At 34.6% G+C, this 26,010-nt stretch overlaps 1 protein-coding gene across 12 annotated transcripts in view; it reads right to left on the bottom strand.

Moving 5' to 3' along the window:
• Positions 1-2,146: 2,146 nt before the first annotated feature.
• Positions 2,147-26,010, bottom strand: part of SNX13 (sorting nexin 13) — a 135,225-nt gene continuing 111,361 nt past the window's right edge. For 10 of the 12 annotated variants that reach the window (XM_042919663.1, XM_042919604.1, XM_042919617.1 and 7 more), the window contains 8 exons: positions 21,956-22,063; positions 19,686-19,796; positions 14,892-15,053; positions 13,349-13,420; positions 10,259-10,404; positions 9,910-9,978; positions 8,141-8,253; positions 2,147-5,694 (listed from right to left, as the gene is read on the bottom strand). In XM_042919663.1, coding sequence (XP_042775597.1) covers positions 5,447-5,694; positions 8,141-8,253; positions 9,910-9,978; positions 10,259-10,404; positions 13,349-13,420; positions 14,892-15,053; positions 19,686-19,796; positions 21,956-22,063 — 1,029 coding nt within the window. In that variant the 3' untranslated portion in view covers positions 2,147-5,446. Of the gene's footprint in view, positions 5,695-8,140; positions 8,254-9,878; positions 9,979-10,258; positions 10,405-13,348; positions 13,421-14,891; positions 15,054-19,685; positions 19,797-21,955; positions 22,064-26,010 lie in introns of all 12 variants that reach the window. The other 2 variants (XR_006197265.1, XM_042919641.1) reach the window with 2 other exon arrangements.

Here is a 26,010-nt window from a genome sequence, read left to right on the forward strand (position 1 = left end):
AATCTTTTTTTTTTTTTTACTATTAGCCATTTCTTTGGATCAAGATATATAGGTATGCAAAAAAAAAAAAAAAAAAAAAAAGTTAACATTGCAGGTAGGACTGCTGTCCTTTGAAAACCCTGCTTGCAAGACTGGCCCTTGTTCTCAGGTATCTGAGAAGTTAGATTTTGGAAGCATTCCTACCATTGCCTAAACTGATAAAAGTGGCTCATTAAGCCTCAACTATTTGTACGAAATATATGGCTCGTACAGAACACGTACTTTCCTGCAGGGAGTCCAGAATTTTGGTACATACCATGCAGAGGGTGCCTACAGGACCTCTCCCCAATAAAAATCAATCTTGAATGAGCTCCCCTGGTAGGCAATAGTTCACGTGTTGTCACAATTCATTGCTGCAGGGGAATTAAGTGTATTCTGCAAGACTTCATTTGTAAGGGAACTTTCGAAGCTCATGAGGTTTCCCTCAGACTTTGTGCCAGGCATCCTTTTCCTTTGATCTTGTTCTATATAGCTTTTTGCTGTAATAAATCTTAGCTGTGAGTAGGACCATATGCTTGGAGTCCTGTCAGCTCTTCCAGTGAATCGCCAGGGGGTGGTCTTTGGGACTTCCAATGCAAAGTCCTACTTTTATTCCACCTGATATGTGAAAGGTCATGTTTACCCACTTACGTTAAAATACCGTATTTCATGCATTTCTCATACACTGTGAATTGGTAAATGAGTTAATTTTTTTTTAATGTTTTTATTTATGAGAGACAGAGCACAAGTGGGGGAGGGCCAGAGAGAGAGAGGGAGACACAGAATCCAGAGCAGGCTCCAGGCTCTGAGCTGTCAGCACCGAGCCCAATGTGGGGCTCAAAACCACGAACCACGAGATCATGATCTCAGCTGAAGTCGGACACTTAACCAACTGAGCCAACCAGGTGCCCCGTGTTAATTTTTTTTTTTTCTTGTGACGTTCTGGGTTGTCGGCTGCTTCAAGTTTGCCCAGGCCAGATATCTGCCAGTATATATGGGCCAATGTCTGGTACACATTTTAAGAACTGAAATGTATCACATTCCTCTCTCCCCTCTGCACTTGCTAGTAATACCCTTTTGACCACACTAGCAAGATCTTTTGCAAGTATCTTTCCCACTCCTCACGGGACATACTATATTATCCCTTACTGAGTTCATTATTCTGGTACCCAGGGTCGAATTAAACTCTAAAGCTGCTATTTAACAACCTGTTAATTTTTCATATTCTCCTTTATCTTCCAAAGATTCAACTTTCCATTGGAATGATAGGCTACAAATAAAACTTTGTGGCCCAAGTCCACTGGTTTTTCTGTCTAGAGTTTATATTCCCTAATTAAAGATGCTTCACCTTTTTTTCCTCCCCATCTACGATTTCTCAAATCATGTTCCTTGGGAACATTATCCTCAAGCTATTAATTAAGGTGCATATGACAAAAAATTCTGTGGTTAAGTTTGGGAAGTTAGGTAAACAAAATTAAACAGACTCATTTATTACAGAAATTTTCAGAAACTTTGATAGTATCACTTGGATTGTAAAGGAACATTTTAGGGTTTTGAATAGTATGTAGACTTGCATAAGTTACATAGAAGTACATTACTGCTCAGAAACATCGTAAAGGGGACCAATATTTTACAGTGTGCACTTTAACAAATACTATGCCTGTCCCTAGTAGGGTAAAAGTACTCACAGTTGATGTCTGAGAAGTCTATACAGATATAAGAAGACTAAGAATATTATGACCACCCAGACATAGCCACGCTGAGTACTGAGTCTATTGCCTTTAGAACTGAAACATCTAAAATATTAGGAAGACTATGAATTAAAAATGAGATCAAATGAAAACTGTTAATGGATTATTTATTATAGATCTTTCTCAATGAGGAAATGACTTTCTAATTTTGTATGAAGTTTCCTTAACATTATGGTAGTAAATTACTTGCCCCATAAAATGGAAATATTAAATTCAATTAGTTGTCGGTAATCACTCAACAGCTCTTCTATCAATCTGGAACTTGAACTGCCTGGTTGCTAAAATGAAAAGAAAGGAAAATATACACAGACACTAAAAGACCACTGAACAAGCATTTTTTTTTTTTAAGTAATAAAAATACAACATTACTAAATAAATTCAACAAAAAGGTTTGTTAATACTTTATTAGTATTTTCTAATGGACAGAACATAACGCAAACCAAATAAAAACTTTAATCTTCCTTTTAGTTCAATAAAAATAACTGACATTCTGATTGTTGTTTCTTCTTTGTTAAAGAAGGAAAGTATTGATAGGTTAGGCACACAGTTGACATTTACTGTACAATGATATGCACAAGTTATCTTTTAACAACTATAATACTAAGATGTGCTCTTTATATTCTTCCCTTGTAGTACAGGAGCCATGCTCCTATAAGCAAAATTTACTAATAACAAAATAATTTTACAAGGAGTGACAAAAAAGACTTTTAAAACAAGTCCTTAAATAAAAGGATGCAGCAACAACGGAATGTAAGTTGTTGGGTTAAGAAACAGTTTAAACTAGATCTCAAAACATTAAAAATTCATTTATTTTACAATTACTCAAATACACATGCATTAAATGAAAATATTGCACAAAATTAAAATTTTAAATTGTGAAATTTATATTGTTCTTAATTTTTAAAAAATTGATACACTTTCTGGTAGCACTTAACTGATTTTCCCCCAAACACCAGCAGCACAAACTTAAAATGAGCGAACTGAAATATACAAGAAAGTTTTTAACTTTTTTTTTAACAAAAAAATTAAGGCTAACCAAGTGCATCCATTGGTCAATGGCACAATTTTTCAGCAACTATTCAGAACACCCTAATTGTAGGAAATGCCCAGCTAAGCACTATATTTAAATCATACAATCAATTTTTAGGTGAATAAACTAGAAGTTAGTAGTGATGGTTTCTAAATAGTTTATATGTTACCTGAAAAATCAGAAAACCCAAACAAAATATGATTAATTTTGAAGGTTCTTGCCTAAAGGCACCACTGACTTAAAAACACATTCAAAAATCAAATATCCGAAGACTTAAAGCCTCTTCAGGTATATATTTATATATGCAATAAATGCATTAAATGTAATAACTTTATTAAATGTAGTACACTGTACTTGACATGGATTAAATATTTTACATACAGCTTGACCAAGTCATTAAAACGTATCTCTAATTTTAGCATGACCACAGCTCTCTCTGATGTAAAAACACAGATGTGCGGGGAGAAGACGCACAGCCATTTACATAGACTCTACCATTTGACATTTCTGCTTCTGAAATATAAACTCTTTCAACAAAAATTGTTTTAAAAACCCACTTACTCATATAGTTTTTGGTATGACTGCAGTTACCTTGCAGGGCTCTGTTATGAAAAGTTGCCATTTTGCACGACCTTTCTTTCCCTGGTTGATGGCCAACATTCCTCACATTATCTGGAAATGCTTTTCACAGGTACACACTAGGCTCTTACATGAATTCTTGTTTACTCTTAGACTTATTTATGTCAAAAATATACTTGAAATGGGCAAGGGTATATTTGAAAATCATTGCACTTGTGGCCATGCCGATGCATCCCACAGACGTGTTTCACAAATCCTCACTTTGAAAGCCTGGGGCATCGGGAGGGACCTCAGCAGGGAGACACAATGAGAAGAAAAAAATACTATTTCTTCCACCAGAGTCAATAAGGATCTTTTCTCATTTCCAAGTTGCAATGAAAGGGATTTCATTTATGTAATTCTTTAGACATGCAACACATACTGAATATATGCATACTGTAAGTATGCACAACAGCATCATTAATAAATATGATTATTATTATAAAGCTTTAAAGGAAGGCTTTATTCTGTTATTAGGCTTCACTCTGTAAGTAGGACCTCAGTGAAAACAAGACAGTAACATCTTGTTCCAATCTTAAAGCTCCCAAATAACTGGGATACTGATACTCTGTCCCTTTATCTTAAGCACCCAGACGTTCTTTTAATACCAGGATCTTGGCTCAGTGGTCTGATGAGTAGCTTCACTATTTTAAGGTTGTAGTGTTAAGTATTTTTAAAACAAAAAATGCTGACATACGCAAACCCTTAGTCAGTGTAAGTATTTAAAACTATGCAGAAATCCTGCATACAAGGGATATGAAGACTTCCAAGATGGACAAATGGAGAACGAGAAACTATAAGAAATGCAGAGGCTCCAAAACTGGAAAAGGTAATTTGTTGTTGTTGGTATAAAATTATTTTAGGGATTTAAATGTATACACCCAGGGGTTTTGCCAACTCACTTTATTTAGTAGAATTTTACATTATGCAAAATATAAATAAAAGCATATTTTAAAAAATATTATAGTTCTGTTTTCATTATTTATTTTCATATATACACAGTAATAGAATTAAGAATTTGTATGTTTACATATGACTACTAAGCTCATTTAATCCTTTGATTTGCTACTTTTGCAATCGCCTAAGGTATGTCTAGATCACACAATTTAAAATTATCATATTGTAACTTTCAAGAGTGTGTTTTTTTAAATTTCCATATTTTTTAAAACAACAATGTATTTGGCAGTTCTTTCAAGAGATTATACTCCCTATTGTATAATCCGTAATCTCTTAAAGATAAAGAAACCTGTAATAATTTTGAAACTTAAGTGAGAATGCCACTATATGCTTCTTTTTGCACACAGAATACCAGAAGAAAATTTATGGTTGAGTACCATAAGAGCAAAATAGAGCCCCAAAGCACATAAGAATCAATTAAAATTTGTTTTATACCAATGAATAACAAATCCAATCAAATTCTGGTTTTGATTGGTTTTATTTTATGTCACAAAACTGTGATTAGGATATAAGGTTACTTCATACTTTAAGGGCATCCTGTCACTTTCCCCAGACCTGAAGCAGATGTTGCAAAGATCATTCGCCTGGCTAATCCACATTATATCAAAATTCTGATAAAGACCTATAAAATTATTATGCAAAAAACAAATCCCTCCAAGTCATACACTGCACAGTTTCCCAGTGTTAAACAAATTAGCCAGTTTATCTGTGAACCATTGTTTTGTGCTTTCCTTAGCTTTCGTATATACATTCTGGCACTTTGTCATTGCTGGAGAATGCTGATTAGGCTGAAATGGAAGAGACCAACGTCATTCTTGCTTGAGAAGGGGGCAGTATCCTCTCAATGCTGCAAAAATATGCACCAAATCATTTAAGACACAGAAATCTCTCTTGGTAGTGGCTGGATTACAGACGAGGATGAGAAGAACCACAGTCCTATGGATGTATTAATAATCTATTTTGAGACACTGAAAGACTGGTGCGACACAACAGTATATGAGTTAAGCCCCAGAAGATCTGTCCATATTATTAGTCTTGGACAAAATGAACACCAGCTTCATAGATTGGAGTGTCACCTTTTCTGTAAAGAAGGCGCTTGAGTAGTCTGAAGTTTCTGTTTATATTTCTGTATCTGCTTTGACCGTGAATGCAGTTTGTTGAAAAGTTCACGAAATTTATACTGTGGAAATAAGGTTTCCAAAAAGCCTTCCAGGAAGACATAAACCATTCTCCTATTTAACTGGTTGTGCTGAAACATTTCAAAAACACGAAGAATACCTTTTCGTGTTGTCTCAGCCCCAATAATGTGCTTCAGTTCATCTAAATGAAGAGGGGGAAAATAAACATAATTCATTACTCATATAAAGGAAACGCAAGGCCTAAACTATGCTCTAAGTTAAATAAAGTATATTAAATACACAGTTGAGTAATACAGGAGGTATTCAGTTAATGTGTTTTGGCTACATATTATAACTGAGACTTAAAATTTAAACATCGGCAGGCAGCCACCTACTTACTAGACACTGGGGATGATAAAGCAAAGGAAAAATCAGGATCCAGGCTCAGAAACCCCACATTAGAGTTAGAATCCCTTAATACCTATATGGTACTTACCCATCCTGAGTTTGTTTCCTTATCTGTAAAATGGGGATTTACAATAAGCAAACTCTTATAACTGTAAGAATTTAGAGAACTTTAATGAAATAATGTGAAAAGTAATCCACAAAGTCTTAAACACTGTACAAATAGTCTTAATGTATCTAATGCACAGTGAGAAATACTATAAGGAAATGATGTACGAAAGCTGATTACTGATCTCAAAAAACTTGCAATGGTCAAAGTGCCATGAAAATACCATAAGTATGAAGATGTTTACAGAGGGGAGAATTTCACATGGTACACAACAAGGAAAGGCTCTCTTTGTGGAAGTGACGAGTGAGGTAGACTTTGCTACCTGAGCCGGATGTTGACAGGCACAAACAGATGATGGTTTACCTTTGGTGGAGAGAGCAATGAGCAAATGAGCCCTAAGTGGAAAAAACAAGGCAGGTTCGAAAAATGGGAGCGCTACAATTCAGCTAAATTTTAAGATTCTTTGGAAAAAAAAAAAAAAGTGGAGGGAAGAATGGAAAAAAGTGCTGTGGCTACCAGAGTGAGCCAAGTTTGGAGTTTACTCCTAGGCAACGTGAAGTTATTACAGATATCTGAGTAAGGGAATATGTATGATTATCCTTAATGATTTATAATCAGGACCCCAATAGCAGTAAATGCTATGTAATTGTTTTCAAAAGAAACATACAACTTCCAAAAAGTATGTCTCTAAGTAGGAGTACTATACAATTTAAAGCAAATGGCTTATGAATGTACTAAAAACAGGTAAGGGATTATGTATATATAAAAACATACAGCTTTGTATTTTCCCTCACTTCCGTCGAGTCCTCACACAAGTGTCCTCTCCTCTCACAACAGCAACTCACCAGACTACTGGTCTCCTCAGCGTTCACCAAGAGCTCACATTCTGGCTTTTCTCTATTGCTCTGCCTTCTGCCTGTGTCTCCCTAACAGAATGCAAGCTCCAAGAAGGCAGAGATTCATGCAAAGAAAGTGTGGCACATGATACGCTCTTAATAAATATTTACTGAACAAATGCAATAAAGTTTCTTTCAGCTATGTAATTCAGTCTACAGCACAACTGGTTTACTAATAAATAGTACATTAAATAATATTTCATCCTAAGCTATTGTTTATTTCTATTTTCCTAAGATGTTATTTCTATGATTTGTTTTTTTTTCTCCAAATGCAAGAGTATAATCTATAAGGCAGAATTAATAACCATTTGGCAGACCTCCAACTTAACCGATGGAAGAGAGATTTTTAAATCTATGATGAAAATATAGTTTTAAAGAAAAACAAAGAGAAAAAAAACCTTAAATGATGTTAAAGAACTTCACAAATACTCCTTCTCCATTCTCTATATTCATAATTAAAATGTGGAGAAGAAATATCTAAGTATTTTCAAAGATATTCGTAACTAAAGAAGGAAGCAAACATCCATCCAGTCACACAAAACTGCTTTTCATATGACATAGGCTCTCTTGTTGAGAGAAGTCAAAATGGGGACAAAGTGAGTCTAAGTTAGTGAGATAGCAGTGTTCTAAAGTAATGCAAATTAGAACAGAATGGCACTATGTATACTTTCTTTGGAATCATGTTTTAATAGAGATTAATGGACCAAACAGTTGTTACTATGTAAAAGGAATCTCTGAAAGAATTTTTCTCTGAAGTAGGACAAATATTCTTCCTGGAAACCTCACATTTCATGTTCTTTTATTAGCCCTTTCATCTGTTACACAGGATATTTATCATCAACTTTATTCTCAAAATGGTTCAAGGTAGCAAATGAAGTGGTTAAAAGCACCACTGTTTTTCATGACTGAAAGTAGTGGCTTTTCCAGTTGCTGAGCACAGAGCAGAAGCTGAACAGTCACTTATTATACTAGCTCTGAACCTGGGGTAGCTTCTTTAACCTCTTTGAGCTGCTGTTTCCACCCATAGAAAGCTGTGATGTTAACAGTGCCTAGCTTCTTAATACTGTTATGAGAATTAGTAAAGAATATATGAGAAATGCGTAGCACAATAGCTGATATACGGCAAGTCATTAACTGGTAGTTACTATAATCAAAAGGCAGCTAAACCAGCATGCTCAATGCCAAAAATTCAGAAGAACTACAAATTAATAAGATTTTTATCAAACATGTTCACTCACCTGGCATAATTGAAAGTAATTTAGTTTTTCCTGCAACTCTTGTTCTCATTCGAATAGCTTTATCTCTGCATGGAACAGTCTCTGCTAAAATGCCATTTGGCCAAAAGGCATCTCTATTTAAGAAAATCAAATAAATCTTGTAAAAACTTTCATTTTCAAATGATACAAGTTAGCACAATTATTCCAATTTTCTACAGAAGACGCAAATGTTAACAGAAAGTGGAAACATTATGAAATTTTATAGATGTATGATATTCAACAAATAGTTAACTAAGAGCAGGGTTCAATTTTAAGTGTAAAGGGATATACATTGGAAAAGTAACAGATGAATTCTGCCCTAGAATAACTTACAAACATTAACAAGTGATAAAGATAGCAAAATGGAATATATAGGCGACTACATTTAAACTCAAAGTAGGCCTCTGATCTCAATGAGAATGAAATCTTATCCAAATACAACCTCATAATAGCTTGAATTTGGATACCTTATAGTTAATCTCCCTTGGTGCCCCTATAACTTAGCCAATTTGAACCAATCCTGCACACACACTTACAGCTAGCCTTTTTACAACATTCCTTTCACATTCACACCCTATTCTCCCTCACTTGGTGTGTCTGATTTCTATTCTCCAATTCACAGGCCAAAGATAGGAACTGAGCACAATACCTAAGGTTCCACCTGGGAATTTGGGCTGAGGGAGACAGACTTCCCAGAGCAGTTTTTCTTAACTTTGACTGAACATGAGAAACACATGGGAGCTTTAAAATCTTAATGTTTAGGCCTTCTACTGGATTAATTAGTAAGTTAGGCTCCTAAGATGGCACCCAAACATCACTATTTTTTAAAGCTCTCCAAGTGATTCCAACATGCAGCCAAGGCTGGGAATCAGTGCTCCAGAGTAAACATCACTACCCTACCCTGAAATGGAATGTACATGTGCCATAGCAGGTGGTCAGACTTTTGGAAACAGTGTGGGGTAGGGAGGAGAAACTCAGCTTCAGATTAAAGAAATTTGCTGTTCCCTACTTTACAGCATGTGAGCCTTTGGACAAGCCGCTGAACTTCTCTAATCCTCAGTTTCCACATAATAAAAAATGGAGACAAAAATTCGTATCTCATAAAATAGGATAAAAATCAGAAAGTGTACATAAAGCAGTAGGTGCCAAGCAAATAATTAAGGTTCAATATTGACAGCTCCTTTCTTGCTTCTGTTACTTCAAAGTACATGATGCCATGAATATGCCTTATCTTTCACTTTTAGAAAAGAGGTTCATTTCTGGACTATGCCATGCTTTCCTTAAAGGGACTGTATTTTATCTCAGTCCTGATGACTGGCAAATTACTAGGCACAGAGGAGAGGCGCAGGGTATTTGTGTAGGATGAACATATGAACTGGAGTACTACTGCTCTTGATTTATATTCTTTTCAGAGGTTCAAAGAGTTAATAATAAGTCCAGAGCCAGAGATGTATATATATTTTTTTAATTTTCATTTAAAATCAAGGATTTCAATTATTTTCAAGTCACATTACTATGATAAAATGTAACCAGTATCTTAAAGATTATTCTATAACACTTTTTTCAATTCTGGTTTTAAAGAAACACAGATCAAAGCGTCCATGGAACAAATGTTTATTATAATTCTTACAAGTCTTTTTGTTCATCAAAAAGGAAGAAAACAAAGAAAAGAAAAGCAGTGTAAGTTAATTAGTGATAACAATGCTAAACACTGTACTACCTGAAAGAAGTGACTGTGTCTTAAGATATACCTGAAACGTTTCACTAAGTCCGCTACTTGCTCAGGTGAGGTCATCCAATCAACATGGTCAACTATTTTTCTGAAAGTAAGGAAATTTAAATGAGTAGGATGAAAATTTTAGAAAATATATAAAATAAGGAAACACTACTTTCATGGAGTAAGCAACTTAGTTTGTATGTAAATTATCTGTAAAAACACCAGGCTGTTTTAATGATCATAAAAGGCCCAGAGATGAAAATTCTCCTATAAAAGTTGAGCAATCTACTTCCAGAAGTACAAGTTTAAAAGCTAAGTAAGAACAGTTCTAAGGGATGAAAAAAAAAAAAAAAAAAAGAGAAAAAAACAAAAAACCCTGGTACCTGTTAATAGTATCACCATAAGTGGCTCTAATAAGCTGCTGAAGTAGGTTTTTGATATTCCTTCGCAACCACTGATTCCTCTCTTTTAAGTCAAACACTTCATCCATAAGAAGCAGCATTACTCTAAGTGGAATATTGTCATCCACCTGACAAAATATGGGAAGAAATAAAAAAATGTTTGAGTTACCTATCTATTATGAATGGCTACTTCTGCTGCTTTTACAAAATTATTGCCACTATTTCAGACATCAGAGAACAAGTTGTATTATAGTCTTCATAATCTAACATTTCAGTCTAATTTTTAAAATATATGTTTTTAATAGCCAAATTATGGAAAGAGCCTAAATGTCCATCAACTGATGAATGGATAAAAAAATTGTGGTTTATATACACAATGGAGTACTACGTGGCAATGAGAAAGAATGAAATATGGCCCTTTGTAGCAACGTGGATGGAACTGGAGAGTGTGATGCTAAGTGAAATAAGCCATACAGAGAAAGACAGATACCATATGGTTTCACTCTTATGTGGATCCTGAGAAACTTAACAGAAACCCATGGGGGAGGGGACGGAAAAAAAAAAAAAAAAGAGGTTAGAGTGGGAGAGAGCCAAATCATAAGAGACTCTTAAAAACTGAGAACAAACTGAGGGTTGATGGGGGGTGGGAGGGAGGGGAGGGTGGGTGATGGGTATTGAGGAGGGCACCTTTTGGGATGAGCACTGGGTGTTGTATGGAAACCAATTTGACAATAAACTTCATATATTGAAAAAATAAAATAAAATATATGTTTTTAACAGTCATTTTGACACAATATAAAATTTCACAACCCTACAATTCCACGGTGGTAGAGAAAAAAACTTCTTAAAGTGAATCTATGAAGTCCTGGGAAGAGAAAATTTGGCTCTTTTACTTTTAGTAGAGTCTGTACTAGTCTGATAAGGTAAATGCTATTCCCTTTGCCTATTTTCTGGAGCATCTTTTATAAGAGAACAAAATATTCTCAACATTTCTCCTTATTTAATAGAACAAAACACAATCTACACAAAATAACATGTTTTCCTTTGTTAGTGAGTTGTCTGTATTTAGGTATTTTAAGAAGCTGAAATAAAATCCAGTATATAGCTAAGTTAATACTACAAAAGGCGTATTTCACTACATTTCTAAAATTTTAACTTTTAACAAGTAAAAATCTGTACACTTTTGTTATGGGAATATGCAATTAATGGTATAAAAATAAAGGTAAAAGTAAAGACAACTAGAAAAAAGTTTAAAAAAATTTAAAAAAAGGTAAAAAGTAAATGCAACTAGAATGTTTTGATTCCAAAAATACATACAAAGCAAAGATTTAGAACTATAATAAAACTGCATATAAATGCCAGTAATTTTATAATACTTTCATCACCAACATACTCTAATTATTTCCTCATCCATGTTGTAACTTAAATTTTTAGGAAATTCCATGAGTTATATATTTTTCACTGTCATGCTGTCAACATTTTCTTAGTGCACCTTTCCTTTCACATGTTGAAAACTCATAGCTAAACCAAACAAGGGGTGGCTGAGGTTGGTGAGGGGCATGGCTGGTGGGGAAAGAGACCAATTTCACTCCTGAGGTAAAATAAATATTGCTCTAGTCTCTAATCAAGTATACTCACAAGTTTGGAACAACATGGTAATTCTAATAAATACCTAAATTGTAAAAACCTCTAACAGAAGGTATGATGTTTTGGATATTATACCAGCATAAATCGTAACAAAACATCCTAAAATGAATTTTAAAAAGCAAATAATAGATTATCTTTAATACAGTTTATTATAAGAATTTCAATGTGAAACTGAAGGGAGGTAATTGTAACTTGAAAATAAATCTGCCTAAGAAAACAGAATACAAAGCCCAGACTCAAACATATATGATAATCTGATTTGTCACAAGGGAGAAATATAGGACACATGGGAAAAGAGGGCCTTCTCATTAAATGGTGCCTGGGTCAACTGGACCCCTACCCTCATTCCATACACAAAAATCAATCCTAGATGAATGGGGAATCTAAATTTTTCCATGATAAAATAAAAAATATTTTTAAAGAAAATCATAGGTGATCTCTGTGACCTTTCAGTAGGCACAGATTATATATATACATTACACAACAGGACACAAATCAGAAGATATTCACAATACACAAATACTTATATCTAACAAAGAACCACTATTCAGATTATATAAAGCACTCTTGTTAATCAAAAAGACAAAGACAGCCAAGCCAACAGAAAACAGAGGAAAGAGCTAGACACACAAGACAAGACACCCAAATGGCCAATAAACATATGCAAAAAGGTTCAACATTTCAACAGTCATCAGAGAAATGGAAACCCACATGAGACAACCCAAGTGGCTAAAATTTAAAAGACGTAACATATTGACTGTTGGCAGGCTATGGAGCATTGAAATTCTCATGCATTGCTGGTAGCAGTGTAAGCAGCACGGACACTGTGGAAAACTATTTGACAGTATCTATTAAAACTGAATCTATGAATACCCTCTAACCAAGCAATTCCATTCCTGGGTATAGACCCAACAGAAATGTGTACTTAATTTTTTAATCAAATGACATGTACAAGAATGTCCATAGGAGTACTACTCATAATACAACAAATAAATTATACTATATTTACAAAATGGAATACTGTAGGTCGACAAGAATGAAGAAACTACAATCACACAAAACAACATGGAAGAATATCACAATGTTGAGCAAAATAAGCCAGACTTAAAGGAGTACATACCTTACTGTTTCATTTATATAAAGTATAAAAGCAGGGTAGAAGTCAGGATAGTGATTATCCTTGGTGGGGAGAGGATAGTGACAGGAAGAGAGCATTAGGGGCTTTCTGGGGTATTAACATTCTGTTTCTTGTTTAGAGTGATTACATGGACATGTTCAGTTTGTAAGAAATCATCAAACTTAACACATACAATATATACACATTACTGATAGATATACATATTATACTTTGTTAAAAAGTTAAAAAGATTTGCCAAGTATGATTTCAATTACAGTTGAGTACTACCAAAAACAAAATTAACTCACAGTATCATCAAGTTGAGCTGAGACCCGACAATGTTCAGGATCTGAATCAGTCTTCGGAATTAAAGGAGGCACCTAACGTTTAAAAACAAAAACAAAAACAAAAAACAACAAAGTAAACACACTAAAGAAGACAGTGAAAGAACACAATACAATAATCAATCAAAATGAGCACTAAGCATAATAATAGTGTTTAATTTTATTTTGGGGACAATACATAAGCAAAATTTACATAGTATTAAAAAGTATTAATAATCTACAATTAGAAACCAAATGTTAAAGTGTGATTACTTCTTTACCAAAAGATATTTTTTCCTTTAAAAGAAAAAATGGACTTTTGAGTTGGAAGGGGAGATTATTTAGTCAAACTCCTATACTTTTTAGAAGAAATTAAAGCTAAGAAAGGTTAAATGATTTAAAAACCAAATGTTCGTAGCACAGCCAGGGAACAAAATTCCAATCTTCTTTCTTTTGCCATAGGGAGCTTAACAGTATATTAACAAGCTTAAAAAATGAATTAACCTGTTGTTAGATAATATAAGTTATGGGGAAAATGGACAAATTATCATTTGTCAGCATGACAGGAATCATCAAGATTACCTATAACCCCTTCATGTTACTAGTAAGGAAAAGGGACCTGGAAAAGCTCAGTGAGTTCTGTACAAAGTCATATGGGTAGTTATCAGCAAGAATGGCACTGGAAAATCCTCATTTTCAGTGTTAGCGTTATGTTCCCATGATTAGAAACAAAGATAAAGCATCAGAGAAAGTATGAGAATAAATAGAAAAGTATGGATTGAGATACACATTATTTTAGGAGTTGTCTCTTAATGAATTTCTGTTATTTAAATATACATACATACGCATATATATGATAGATATTTAGTTAGATCTGACACATGATCTAACAAATAGAAAACTCTAATAGTTACATCCTTTCTTTTATAGTCTTGATCATAACCTTAAACAAGTAGGTCAAAATAATAAAAAGTATAAATGAGAAAGTAACAACCTATTTGGTCTGCTACCTGTATTTGCTAATGTAATGAAAAAGTTTCCTAGGAAACTCTAATACCACTCACTGGTACATAAAAATAAGTTATGGGCTCAGAGATAGAGGACTGTGAGATTTTTCCTCCCTCTGATCTAGCCACTTGATCATGTGAATCAGGAGAAATTAGGCTTTATGTTTCCTGATGAATACTAACATAGCTAATTTGCACAATAGCGCTTACTTGCTTTGTTTTAGAATTTAATAGCATCATAAAATAAAAACGGCATAATAGAATATAACAGTATAAATAATGTTAACATCACTGGCTTTTACAATTCTACCACAGCAGAGCTTGAGGAATGACTGGATTGTAGAGTATCCATTTCTGATAAGAATTTATTCTCTTTAGGTTTTTTTATTATTTATAAGACTATATGTCTAGAAGGCTGTGGACTTCTGAAAAGAAATAAGGTAAATCTAAGCAGGAGCTCAATAAATCTTAGTTAACTTAAAAATAGTTTGCTGTAGGTATTACTGAAAACATCTTCTTACCTTGAAAAATGATTGCTTTATGTCTTGGCCTAATCTTTCTGACATTTTGCCCATGTTGTCTGACATTTTAGTCATTCCCTCTGCCAAGCTATCAGGGAGGGATTTAACTGCATTTGAAACATTCCTCATAGAATTTCGAAGTGGATTTACAAAAGTGTCCATCTAAGGGGAAAAGATATCATACCATGACTTCATTTTATCAGATTTGTTACTTAACTGAGAAGTGTGGGAAAAACAGAATCAATACACAAGAAGAATGCAATCATTTTCTAGTCTATAATATCTCATTGTATTTTAAAAGTACAGAACTGTTGTCTTCAAAATGTATGGTCTTAAAGCTGTATTTTCACACACAAATATGATTAAAAGCTTGGGGATGATGAGGCTATTGCTAGAAAATATAAGCTTTCACTTATATAAAAATAAAATACACTGTTAGAGATACTAAGTTTGGCTGCCTTATTAAGGAAATCCTGAAAAAAAAAAAATTCCCAAAGAGAAATTAACGCAAATGGAATTAGCCACAATGTACTTCAGCTACAATTCAAGGCAACAATAACATAGACATTTTGAGGAAACACTGAAAAATAAACAATTAGATAAAATAAGCAGAAAGCTCAAGTAATTAACAACTAAGATCTTTTTGTTTTAAATAAGTTTTAGATTACATTACATAATGTTTAAATCTATACAGGGAACATGGAATCCTTTAGTAAGACAGAATAGAAGAAGTATAAAAGAAAATGTGATAAGGAACATAAAAAGGAATAATCTCCAGAGGGCTAGGAAGCATTAAAATTGACATTCTGATTGTACAAATGTTAGATAATTTCAATTAAGAAAGGGAGAAATATCTAGAAACCAAAATAGCCTACATATGGTACTGAGATTTTTAATAGAAACAAAAAAGAAAAAAGGGACAGAAAACCAAAGTCATACAAAAAACTAAAGAATATTTTCCAGAAAATGTGAGTTGCATGAAAACTATTGCAGAAACAAATTATGTTCCCTGAAAAAAAAAGAAAAAGAAAAAGAAAAAGAAAAAACGAACTCCATTGCTTCAGGAACACAGCACAATGTTAAGAGATGAGTTCAAGAAGACAAAATTCCTTTACTCTAACGTTTTCATGATTTTTTCATTAAGAAAAACTAGAAAAGATAAAATAAGTACTATTAATAAACAACAGCAAAAAGTGAATTTCAAGAGAACTGTAAAATAACTGGGAGTTTTTAGTTACTCCTTGGATTAAACTGAGCCAATAGCGCTACAGATATGCTTGATGGAATATGTAACATTCAGGAGGGACACTGTCACAAAGAACAAGTCAGAGGAGAACCAAAGGACAAAAATCAAAGATGAAGAAGGATTTGAAAAACACTACCACTGGTACACAGATACAGAGGTAAAAAGGATAAAAAGATGAAACTCACTCTGTGCATGTGCCCTTGTCTGTAAAATTGTGTGGTCTTATATATGTAGCCTCATGCTATCTTAACACTAAACTATCACTGATACTCTTTTAAAAGACAGAACCTAAATCTATATCATGAGTTAGTTAATAATTATAAATAGTTGCCTGTGCACCATCCTTGACCTACAGAATCCATTTATTTTTCTATCCTTCTTCCTTTTTGCTTTTTAATTTCTGAGGGTAAAGTCCAAGCATCTGTGTTGGGGGTGCGGAATGGATAAACTAGGGGGATGGAAAAACCTCCACAAATGATTCTGATGCCTAATCCTGAAAAAAACCAGAATTTTAGAAGCATAAAAACAGAGTCCATCACTTATGACAAGGTTTCCAAAAACAGGATATCTCTTAAAACATGCTTAAACAAACAAACAAACAAACAAATGTGTAAATTACCAAGCAGAGGAGTGAATTATGGATTGCCATCATAAATGTACACGTATCCTGACTTACCAAAAATGTTGCCTATTCATTATCACTTCAGATATGTGTATCAGTAACAACACAAATTAATTTTAACTTAAATTTAGATCCCTAACTATAGCTTAAAATGCCTCATACCATGATGTAAAACTGGATAGAGGGGTGCTTGGGTGGCTCAGTCGGTTGAGCATCTGACTCTTGATTTCAGCTTGGGTTGTGATCTCAGGGTTGTGGGATTAAGCTTTGTGTCAGGTTCTGCACTGAGCATGGAGCCTGCTTGAGATTCTCCCCTCTCCGTGGCTCATGCTATCTCTTTCTAAAATAAAAATAGGGAAGCCTGGGTGGCTCAGTCGGTTAAGCGTTCAACTTCCGCTCAGGTCATGATCTCGTGGTTTATGGGTTTGAGCCCTACATCGGGCTCTGTGCTGACAGCTCACAGCCTGGAAACTGCTTCAGATTCTGTGTCTCCCTCTCTCTCTGCCCTCCCCTGCTCACACTCTCTCTCTGTCTCTCAACAATAAATAAATGTTATAAATAAATAAATAAATAAATAAATAAATAAATAAATAAATAACATACAAATAAAAAATAAAATAAAATAAACTGGAAGAAAGATAACTGTGTGCATAAAGGAAGACTGTTACTTATCTCTTCCTAGGAATCGCCTGCATGTCTTGCAAGGCTAGACAAATTGTGTGACCAAGTTAATGTGTTATAATGTATTATTTCTCAAGCTCTGAGAGCCACGGATAAAATGCTTGCAGGTGATTTTCTCTAATAGCTATTTAATGTCCAGTGAAATATAATTAAGGAAAAAATATTAAATTATAATTTAGCCAAAAAGGATATGTAGCTGAAAAACCTCTAATTCTTGACATGCATAAAATTATTTTGCCAATCTAAAAGAGGTCAAGATGAACTTGGTAATTACCAACATGATTTATCAAAAATGTATGTTACTAAGGATTTCCAGAAATGATTTGGAAGGATCTTTAAACTCCAGTAGTAATATTTTTAAAAAGTGACACATAGCTGTTTGGATATACAAACATATATGTGCTTTACACAAACAAACACACACACACACACACACACACACACACAGACGCTACTATGGTTGATAAAAAAGAATTGGGTAGGGGAGCCTGGGGGGCTCAGTCGGTTGAGTGTCTCACTTCAGCTCAGGTCATGATCTCACGGTCTGTGGGTTCGAGCCCCACGTCTGGCTCTCTGCTGTCAGAGCCTGGAGACTCAGATTCTTTGTCTCCCTCTCTCTCTGCCCCTCCCCTGCTCGCACTCAGTCTCTGTCTCATTCTCTCTCTTTTTTTTTTTTTTTTTTTAACGTTTATTTATTTTTGAGACAGAGAGAGACAAAGCATGAACGGGGGAGGGTCAGAGAGAGGCAGACACAGAATCCGAAACAGGCTCCAGGCTCCGAGCTGTCAGCACAGAGCCCGACGTGGGGCTCGAACCCACGGACCACGAGATCATGACCTGGGCTGAAGTCGGCCGCTCAACTGACTGAGCCACCCAGGCACCCCTGTCTCATTCTCTCTTAAAAATAAAATAAAAAAAAATTTTTAAAAGAATTGGGTAGATCTGATGTAATGTTTCTTTTATCTCAAAAAAACTGTCATCAATTCATTAGTTTATCTTAAAATTGATACAATCTTAAGAGAGCATATAAGGTAAACATCAAAAAGACGGAACACTAGAAGGAATCTCTACTGACAATAAAACTATTCAGAGTTGAAATTTCCACTCAATCATGTCAATCATGAAATACAATGACAATCCCACCACATCCCCTCCTTCCGACATTGTAAGGTACATAATATGGAGCTTGTTATTATAACACTCCACTTAAAAATCTTAACATCCACTTGGACATTAAGACCCAACACCCTAGAGAAATCATAAAAGTTCTGATGCTTAATTTTTACTTATTTTGTACCAATTTCTTCATCTTCTAAAAAAAAAAAAAGAGTCATTTCGGTGGGGGTGGGGGGAAGGAGTGGCAGGGAGGTTGTGGGTTTTGTTTTGTTTTTCATTTTGAAATAATCTGAGACTTCTAAAAAGTTGCAAGAGTATATAGAGTTCCTGCACATTATTCACCCAGCTTTCCCGAGTGCTGTGACTTCTCCTGTTATTACTGCCACTACTACTACTAAGAACCAACATTCATTCCGAGGTTACTGATGTACCAGGTGCTATAACACAAGGAGTATCACATTTGATTCGTACAACGCTTCAAAATGAGAACGTCTTCATTACTTGAGAAAACTAAAGGACCAAAAGGTGAAGTAACATATTCCAAGTCATAGCTAGTAAATGGGAGAGTAAGGAGTTAAACCAAAGACTAATTCCAAAGTCTGTATTCTCACCTACTAAACAATCTTGCCCAATTTCGGTAGTCATTTATTGTCTTAACCTACCATCTAATTCCAAGTGTACAGCTCATATTCTTTGAAAGGCATTTAAAATAATAACGTTTTCACTCAAGGGACATAAATACTTTCGGGAACATAAACTATTTAACATTTTTTCTTACCCTTATTCCATGTATAAGACATTTCCTCCCAGTAAAAGTTCCTTCTCAAGTTATTGAAAAGCTTGTGACCTATCTCAGGTAAACCTTCCTTATTGCATTATTTCAAAAAATCTTTTTTCTTTTTTTCAAGCTCCTGTTAGACTTTAATCTACATGTAAAAACAGGAGTTTATACTTATTAGGAATACCTATCAATAGTAAGTTTACTAATGCATAGAAGATAAACATGCCATGAAGTATTTAAGAAAATTTTCTGGTTTTAAAACATACATATACAAATTTATTTTGTTTTATTTAAAAAGAAAGTATGAAAACGGACCTATAAAGAAAACCAGTGTAATAGTCTGCTTACCTTGCGAGCAAAATCCCCTTTCCCTTTACTGTAGGCTTTGTTCTCAAGGAAATCATACACATAGTGAGCCAAAGCTGGGGATGCTTTCATCATTTCAGGAGTTAGTAGTAACTAACAGGAAAAAAATGGTATCTTATATTGATATGGTACTGGAAATTTACTCCTGTCTATAATTTTATCTGCTAGAAAGTTAAGAATATACAGAATTTTAATTCTGTGCTTTAAAAAACACAATTATACAGTTTATAAATAAAGTCATCAACAATTCTATTATCATTAACAGTTTGGTGCCTATTTTTCTCATTGTGCTATTTTTGACTTTCAGGCATCTAATGTCAAAGCTGTCCGAATGGATTTACCACAGTAGTCCTCCCTCTCCATACCTGTGATAAAGTTTAACTTATAAATCAGGCACAGTAAGAGATTACCAACAGCTAAAAATAGAACAATTCTAATAAACTCTAACAAAAGTTGTGTGAATGTGGTCTCTCTCTCAAAATATCTTACTGTCTCCATCCTTTTTGTGATGGTAAGAGATGATAAAATGCCTACATGATTAGATGAGGTGAAGTGAATGACAATATGCGTGTGACATAGTATCAGGCTACTAATGACCTTCTGACAATCCGTCAGAAGGACGATCTCTGCTTCTAGACCACAGCTGGCCATAGATAACAAACCACAGAAAGCAAAACCATGGATAAGGGGAGACTCCAGTAGTCCATTTTCAGGCTTTACAGTTTATACTATAAAGATCCACAACAGTAAACTATTATGTTATTCACATTCTAATTCTAATGTTAATATTAATAAAAAGTACATAAAATAATCCAAATAAAAACTCTGAAGCATCATAAAGAAGCACGAAAACAAAATACGGTCTTCACAACTGTTAATGACATAACCTACTACTTAGTTCCTTCAGTGGAAGGTTTTGACATACATTGAGTTCATTAGATACAATATATACGGTACAGCCACTTTTAAAAGATTCATTTAAGGAGCCAGACTTGGAAGAAGGTAGTTATCTTCTATATCTAATAATTGATATAGATTTTTACACAATTGAAGCTAGTACATTAAAAAAATCAAAATGTTTGACAAGAGTCATACCAATCATTTCTGATGTTCAGTTTTAAGTCAGAAGACAAAGGTAAATAGTAAGAGATTATATGTTTTCACTATCCTTTCAGGAAATAATAATGCCATGGAATTACAATTATGGTTATAAATAAACCAAATTGAACTTATAAATGCTTTTATAAATGTGTAAGAGAGAGAGAAACTTTCCCAACAAAATATCCAGTATAGCATTAGCTAAGTTTCACGAAATACTAAGGCAGGGTCAGTAAACCTTTCATAAAGGTTCATATAGTAATTATTTCAGGTTTGTGGCCCACTGTGTTTGCTGAAACTACTCAACTCTGCTGTAGTAATGTAAAAGCAGTAACAGACGATAATAAACTAAATGGATAGCTGTTTTCTAATAAAACTTAATAAAACATGTGGTGAGCTAGATTTGGTCTGCAGTCTGCCATTTGCTGATCCTTGTTCTAGAGGATGGAGTGGGGATCTAAATAATAGAACATTATATACCTGGGCTGAGGCTGGGTCTACTAGTAAACCTTTGCAAATTATTCATTGGAATAAAGAACTATAATGTAGTATCATTATTATATCTGGCATCTGGGTACCCATGTCTAAAACAAAGTTACTTCGGGGAGTCCTAACAGCTCATGAGGTAAGTAACTTGTGAGACAAATTTTGTTATTTCATGACAGAAATCTGTAAATCTAAAATACTACATGTCAGAAACAGTCCCTTGAATCTATTCCTCTCTTGAACTATCCTACAATTTTAGAAGCCTTAGACTCATTATGGACCATAGGAAGCATTTATCAGGAATGAAAATCTGCTAGCTTTGGATACACCTTGAAGAGCTACTATCCACTGAATTGGAAACATTAAACTGTTTGGTGTACCATCAAACACCTAGACTTTACAGTAATGTAGAAAAGATAGGTGTATGCGTCTAACCCTGAACACACAAAATCCTGATCACTCAGTGTCTAGAAAACTTCTTCGTCAATAAACAGAGAAATAATGTTGATAAATTACTGAGCAGACTGCATGTCACATTGGACATGCTACTCAAAGGTGGTATTCTATTCCACTATTATATTAAAACATTACTTAATAAAGAAAAATCTACTATATCTATACGCTATATTAAAATAAAAATCCATGAGTAATAATAAACAAGGACTTACCTGCAAATATGCATTTAGATCCTTTTTTCTCTTTTCTAAAAAATCTCTATCCATATTATTAAACGTCTTTTTACCAGGAAGCTTCAATATGCTTGACAGATTTTCAAACTAGAAGATAAAATACATTCAATAATTTTAGTTTTCTAGAAAAAAAGTATTTTCCAAATAACAATCCTCTATTTATCAAAAGCATCTTTAACAGATTCTTTTGCAATGCATTATACTAAGCAAAAATAAGAAAATATGCCCAAAACACAGTAGTAATGCTATTTATTAATAAAGGAGTATTTTCAATTAAGAATGACAAACATGAATAACTAGTAAAGATGGGTGATGTCCACATGGGATTTCATTTTAAAACTCCCAATTTTGTTCAGAATTATCAATACTAAAAGGTTTTAAAAGTGTTTTCTTTAACATTTTGACTTACGAATAAAGTATTAGCAAATATATTTTTAATGATCAAAGATCCATGAGTTTCTGGCTCTTTAAGAAATCTAACAAATCTTTTTTACTATTAATGACTTTAAATCAGTTAATCATTGTAATAGCTATTAAAAACAAAAGGTAATTTCAAAATACAGATTGCAATTATACTACAACTCTGTATATAAACAATTATAGTGTAACACTGACACTTCTTCCCCACCAAACACATGAGAAATGAACTCACAGATTACTAAGAAAAAGTCTAAGAGCCATTAATATGTATCTTATCTTTATAAGGCCACAAACACAAAGTATACACCCTCTAAGTCTAGCATTTATAGACTTAACATTTAGGCACACCTTCAAAGATCCACATATACAGTACTCTGCTGTGCCTTGCTAAAGCACAAATTTTAACTGTACCAGGGGCTAACAGTGTAAGAGCAAAGTCATTTAGCTAGTGACTAAGACTGGCCAGCAGTCTAGTAATTGAAATTTCAAGCAATCTTAGTGTCTTTCCCATGTGATACATGTCCTGAAGTGAAACAAACTTTCTAAAACCATTCTTTGTTTAAAAACATCAACAATAATGAATCTATAGAGAAAATTCATTCCTGGTGCAGAGATTAAAGAGGAAATGAAAAGATGCAGGATGATTTATATCTCCAACTGAAAGATTCAGATAATTTATTTTATTTTTCAATATTTATTTATTTTTGGGAGTGCAAGTGGGGGAGGGGCAGAGAGAGGGGAACAGAGGATTCAAAGCAGGCTCTGCGCTGACAGGCTGACAGCAGTGAGTATATGCAGGGCTCGAACCCACGAGCCGCGAGTTCATGACCTGAGCTAAAGTCAGCCTCAACCGACTGAGTCACTCAGGTATCCCATTCTGATAAATTTTTAAATGGAATGGCAAATCAGATAGTTGCTTGACACTATAATGTGAATAAGTTCATTGTATGTTATACATGAAAGGTAAAGGCAACTCTTTTGCCTCAACAAAGGCAACCACCCCCCAAAAAAATCAACAACAACAACAAAAACAAAAAAAGGAAACATGCAATTTACAGGGAAAATGTTATGCTGGAGTGATATTCATAAACTTGTTTGGCCACAACAGTATTAAAATAGGTCCTCATTAGATCAAATGTCCAGTGGAGAGCTCCTGGTTTTAAGAATTTTTTTTTTTTAAAAAATCATACCTTATGGAAATAAATTTATTTTTTCAAGGTGTCCTAAAAATATTTAATTTTCCAGAATATTACTTATCTACATTATCCTAAACTACTGATTTATTTTTAATATAATTTATTGTCAAATTGGTTTCCATATAACACCCAGTGCTCAGCCCAACAAGTTCCCTCCTCAATGCCCATCACCCACTTTCCCCTCTCCCCCAACCTCTCAGCAATCCTTAGTTTGTTCTCAGTATCCAAGAGTCTCTTATGGTTTGCTTCCCTCCCTGTAACTTTTTTTTCCCCCTTCCCCTCCCCCATGGTCTTCTGTTCAGTGTCTCAAGATCCACCTATGAGTGAAAACATATGGTATCTTTCTCTGCGTGATTTATTTCACTTAGGATAACACTCTCCGGTTCCATCCACATTGCTACAAAAGGCCATATTTCATTCTTTCTCATTGCTACATAGTATTCCATTATACATATAAACCACATCTTCTTTATCTGTTCGTCAGCTGATGGACATTTAGGCTCTTTCTCTAATTTAGCTATTGTTGAAAGTGCTGCTATAAACATTAGGGTATATGTGTCCCTATGCATCAGCACTCCTGTATCCCTTGGGTAAATTCCTAGCAGTGCTATTGCTGGGTCATAGGGTAGATCTATTTTTAATTTTTTGAGGAAACTCCACACTGTTTTCCAGAGCGGCTGCACCAGTTTGCATTCCCACCAACAGTGCAAGAGGGTTCCCATTTCTCCACATACTCGCCAGCATCTATAGTCTCCTGATTTGTTCATTTTAGCCACTCTGACTCTCAGTGTGGTTTTGATTTGTATTTCCCTGATGAGGAGCGACGTTGAGCACCTTTTCATGTGTCTGTTGACCATCTGGATGTCTTCTTTGGAAAAGACTCTATTCATGTCTTCTGCCCATTTCTTCACTGGATTATTTGTTTTTCGGGTGTGGAGTTTGGTGAGTTCTTTATAGATTTTGGATACCAGCCCTTTATCCGGTATGTCATTTCCAAATATCTTTTCCCATTCTGTCAGTTGCCTTTTAGTTTTGTTGACTGTTTCTCTTGCAGTGCAGAAGCTTTTTATCGTCATGAGGTCCCAACAGTTCATTTTTGCTTTTAATTCCCTTACCTTTGGAGATGTCTTGAGTAAGAACCTGCAGTGGCTAAGATAAAAGAGGTTTTTTCCTGCTTTCTCCTCTACGGTTTTGATGGTTTCCTGTCTCACATTTAGGTCCTTTATCCATTTTCAGTTTATTTTTGTGTATGGTGCAAGGAAGTGGTCTAGTTTCATTCTTCTCCATGTTGCTGTCCAGTTCTCCCAGCATTATTTGCTAAAGAGGCTGTCTTTTTTCCATTGGACACTCTTTGCTGCTTTGTCAAAGATTAGTCAGCCATACATTTGTGGGTCCAATTCTGGAGTTTCTATTCTATTCCACTGGTCTATGTGTCTGTTTTTGTGCCAATACTATATGGTCTTGATGATAACAGCTTTGTAGTAGAGGCTAAAGTCTGGGATTGTGATGCCTCCCACTTTGGTTTTCCTCTTCAATATTACTTTGTCTATTTGGGGTCTTTTGTGGATCCATACAAATCTTAGGATTGTTTGTTCTAGCTTTGAAAAGAATGCTGGTGCAATTTTGATTGGGATTGCACTGAATGTGTAGATTGCTTTGGGTAGTATTGACATTTTAACAATATTTATTCTTCCAATCCATGAGGATGGAATGTTTTCCCATTTCTTTGTGTCTTCTTCAATTTCCTTCATAAGCTTTCTATAGTTTTCAGCATACAGATCTTTTACATCTTTGGTTAGGTTTATTCCAAGGTATTCTATGGTTCTTGGTGCAACTGTAAATGGGATCAGTGTCTTTATTTCTCTTTCTGTTGCTTAATTACGGGTGTATAAAAATGCAACCAATTTCTGTACATTGATTTTGTACCCTGAGACTTTGCTGAATTCATGGTATCAGTTCTAGCAGACTTTTGGTGGAATCTGTCAGGTTTTCCACATAGAGTATCATGTTGTCTGCGAAAGGTGAAAAGTTTGACTTCATCTTTCCCAATTTTGATGCCTTTGCATTTTGTTGTCTGATTGTTGATGTTAGGACTTCCAACACTATGTTAAACAACAGTGGTGAGAGTGGACATCCCTGTCACGTTCCTGATCTCAGGGGAAAAGCTCTCAGTTTTCCCCACTGAGGATGATATTAGCTGTGGGCTTTTCATAAATGTTTTTAAATTTTTTTTCTTTAACATTTATTTATTATTGAGAGACACAGAGCGTGAGCAGGGGAGGGGTAGAGAGAGGGGGAGACACAGAATCTGAAGCAGGCTCCAGGCTCTGAGCTGTCAGCACAGAGCCCAACATGGGGCTTGAACTCACAGACTGCAAGATTGTGACCTGAGCCGAAGTCGGTCGCCCAACCGAGCCA

Source organism: Panthera leo, chromosome A2, assembly GCF_018350215.1.
Source record: "Panthera leo isolate Ple1 chromosome A2, P.leo_Ple1_pat1.1, whole genome shotgun sequence".
Taxonomy (NCBI): Eukaryota; Metazoa; Chordata; class Mammalia; order Carnivora; family Felidae; genus Panthera; species Panthera leo.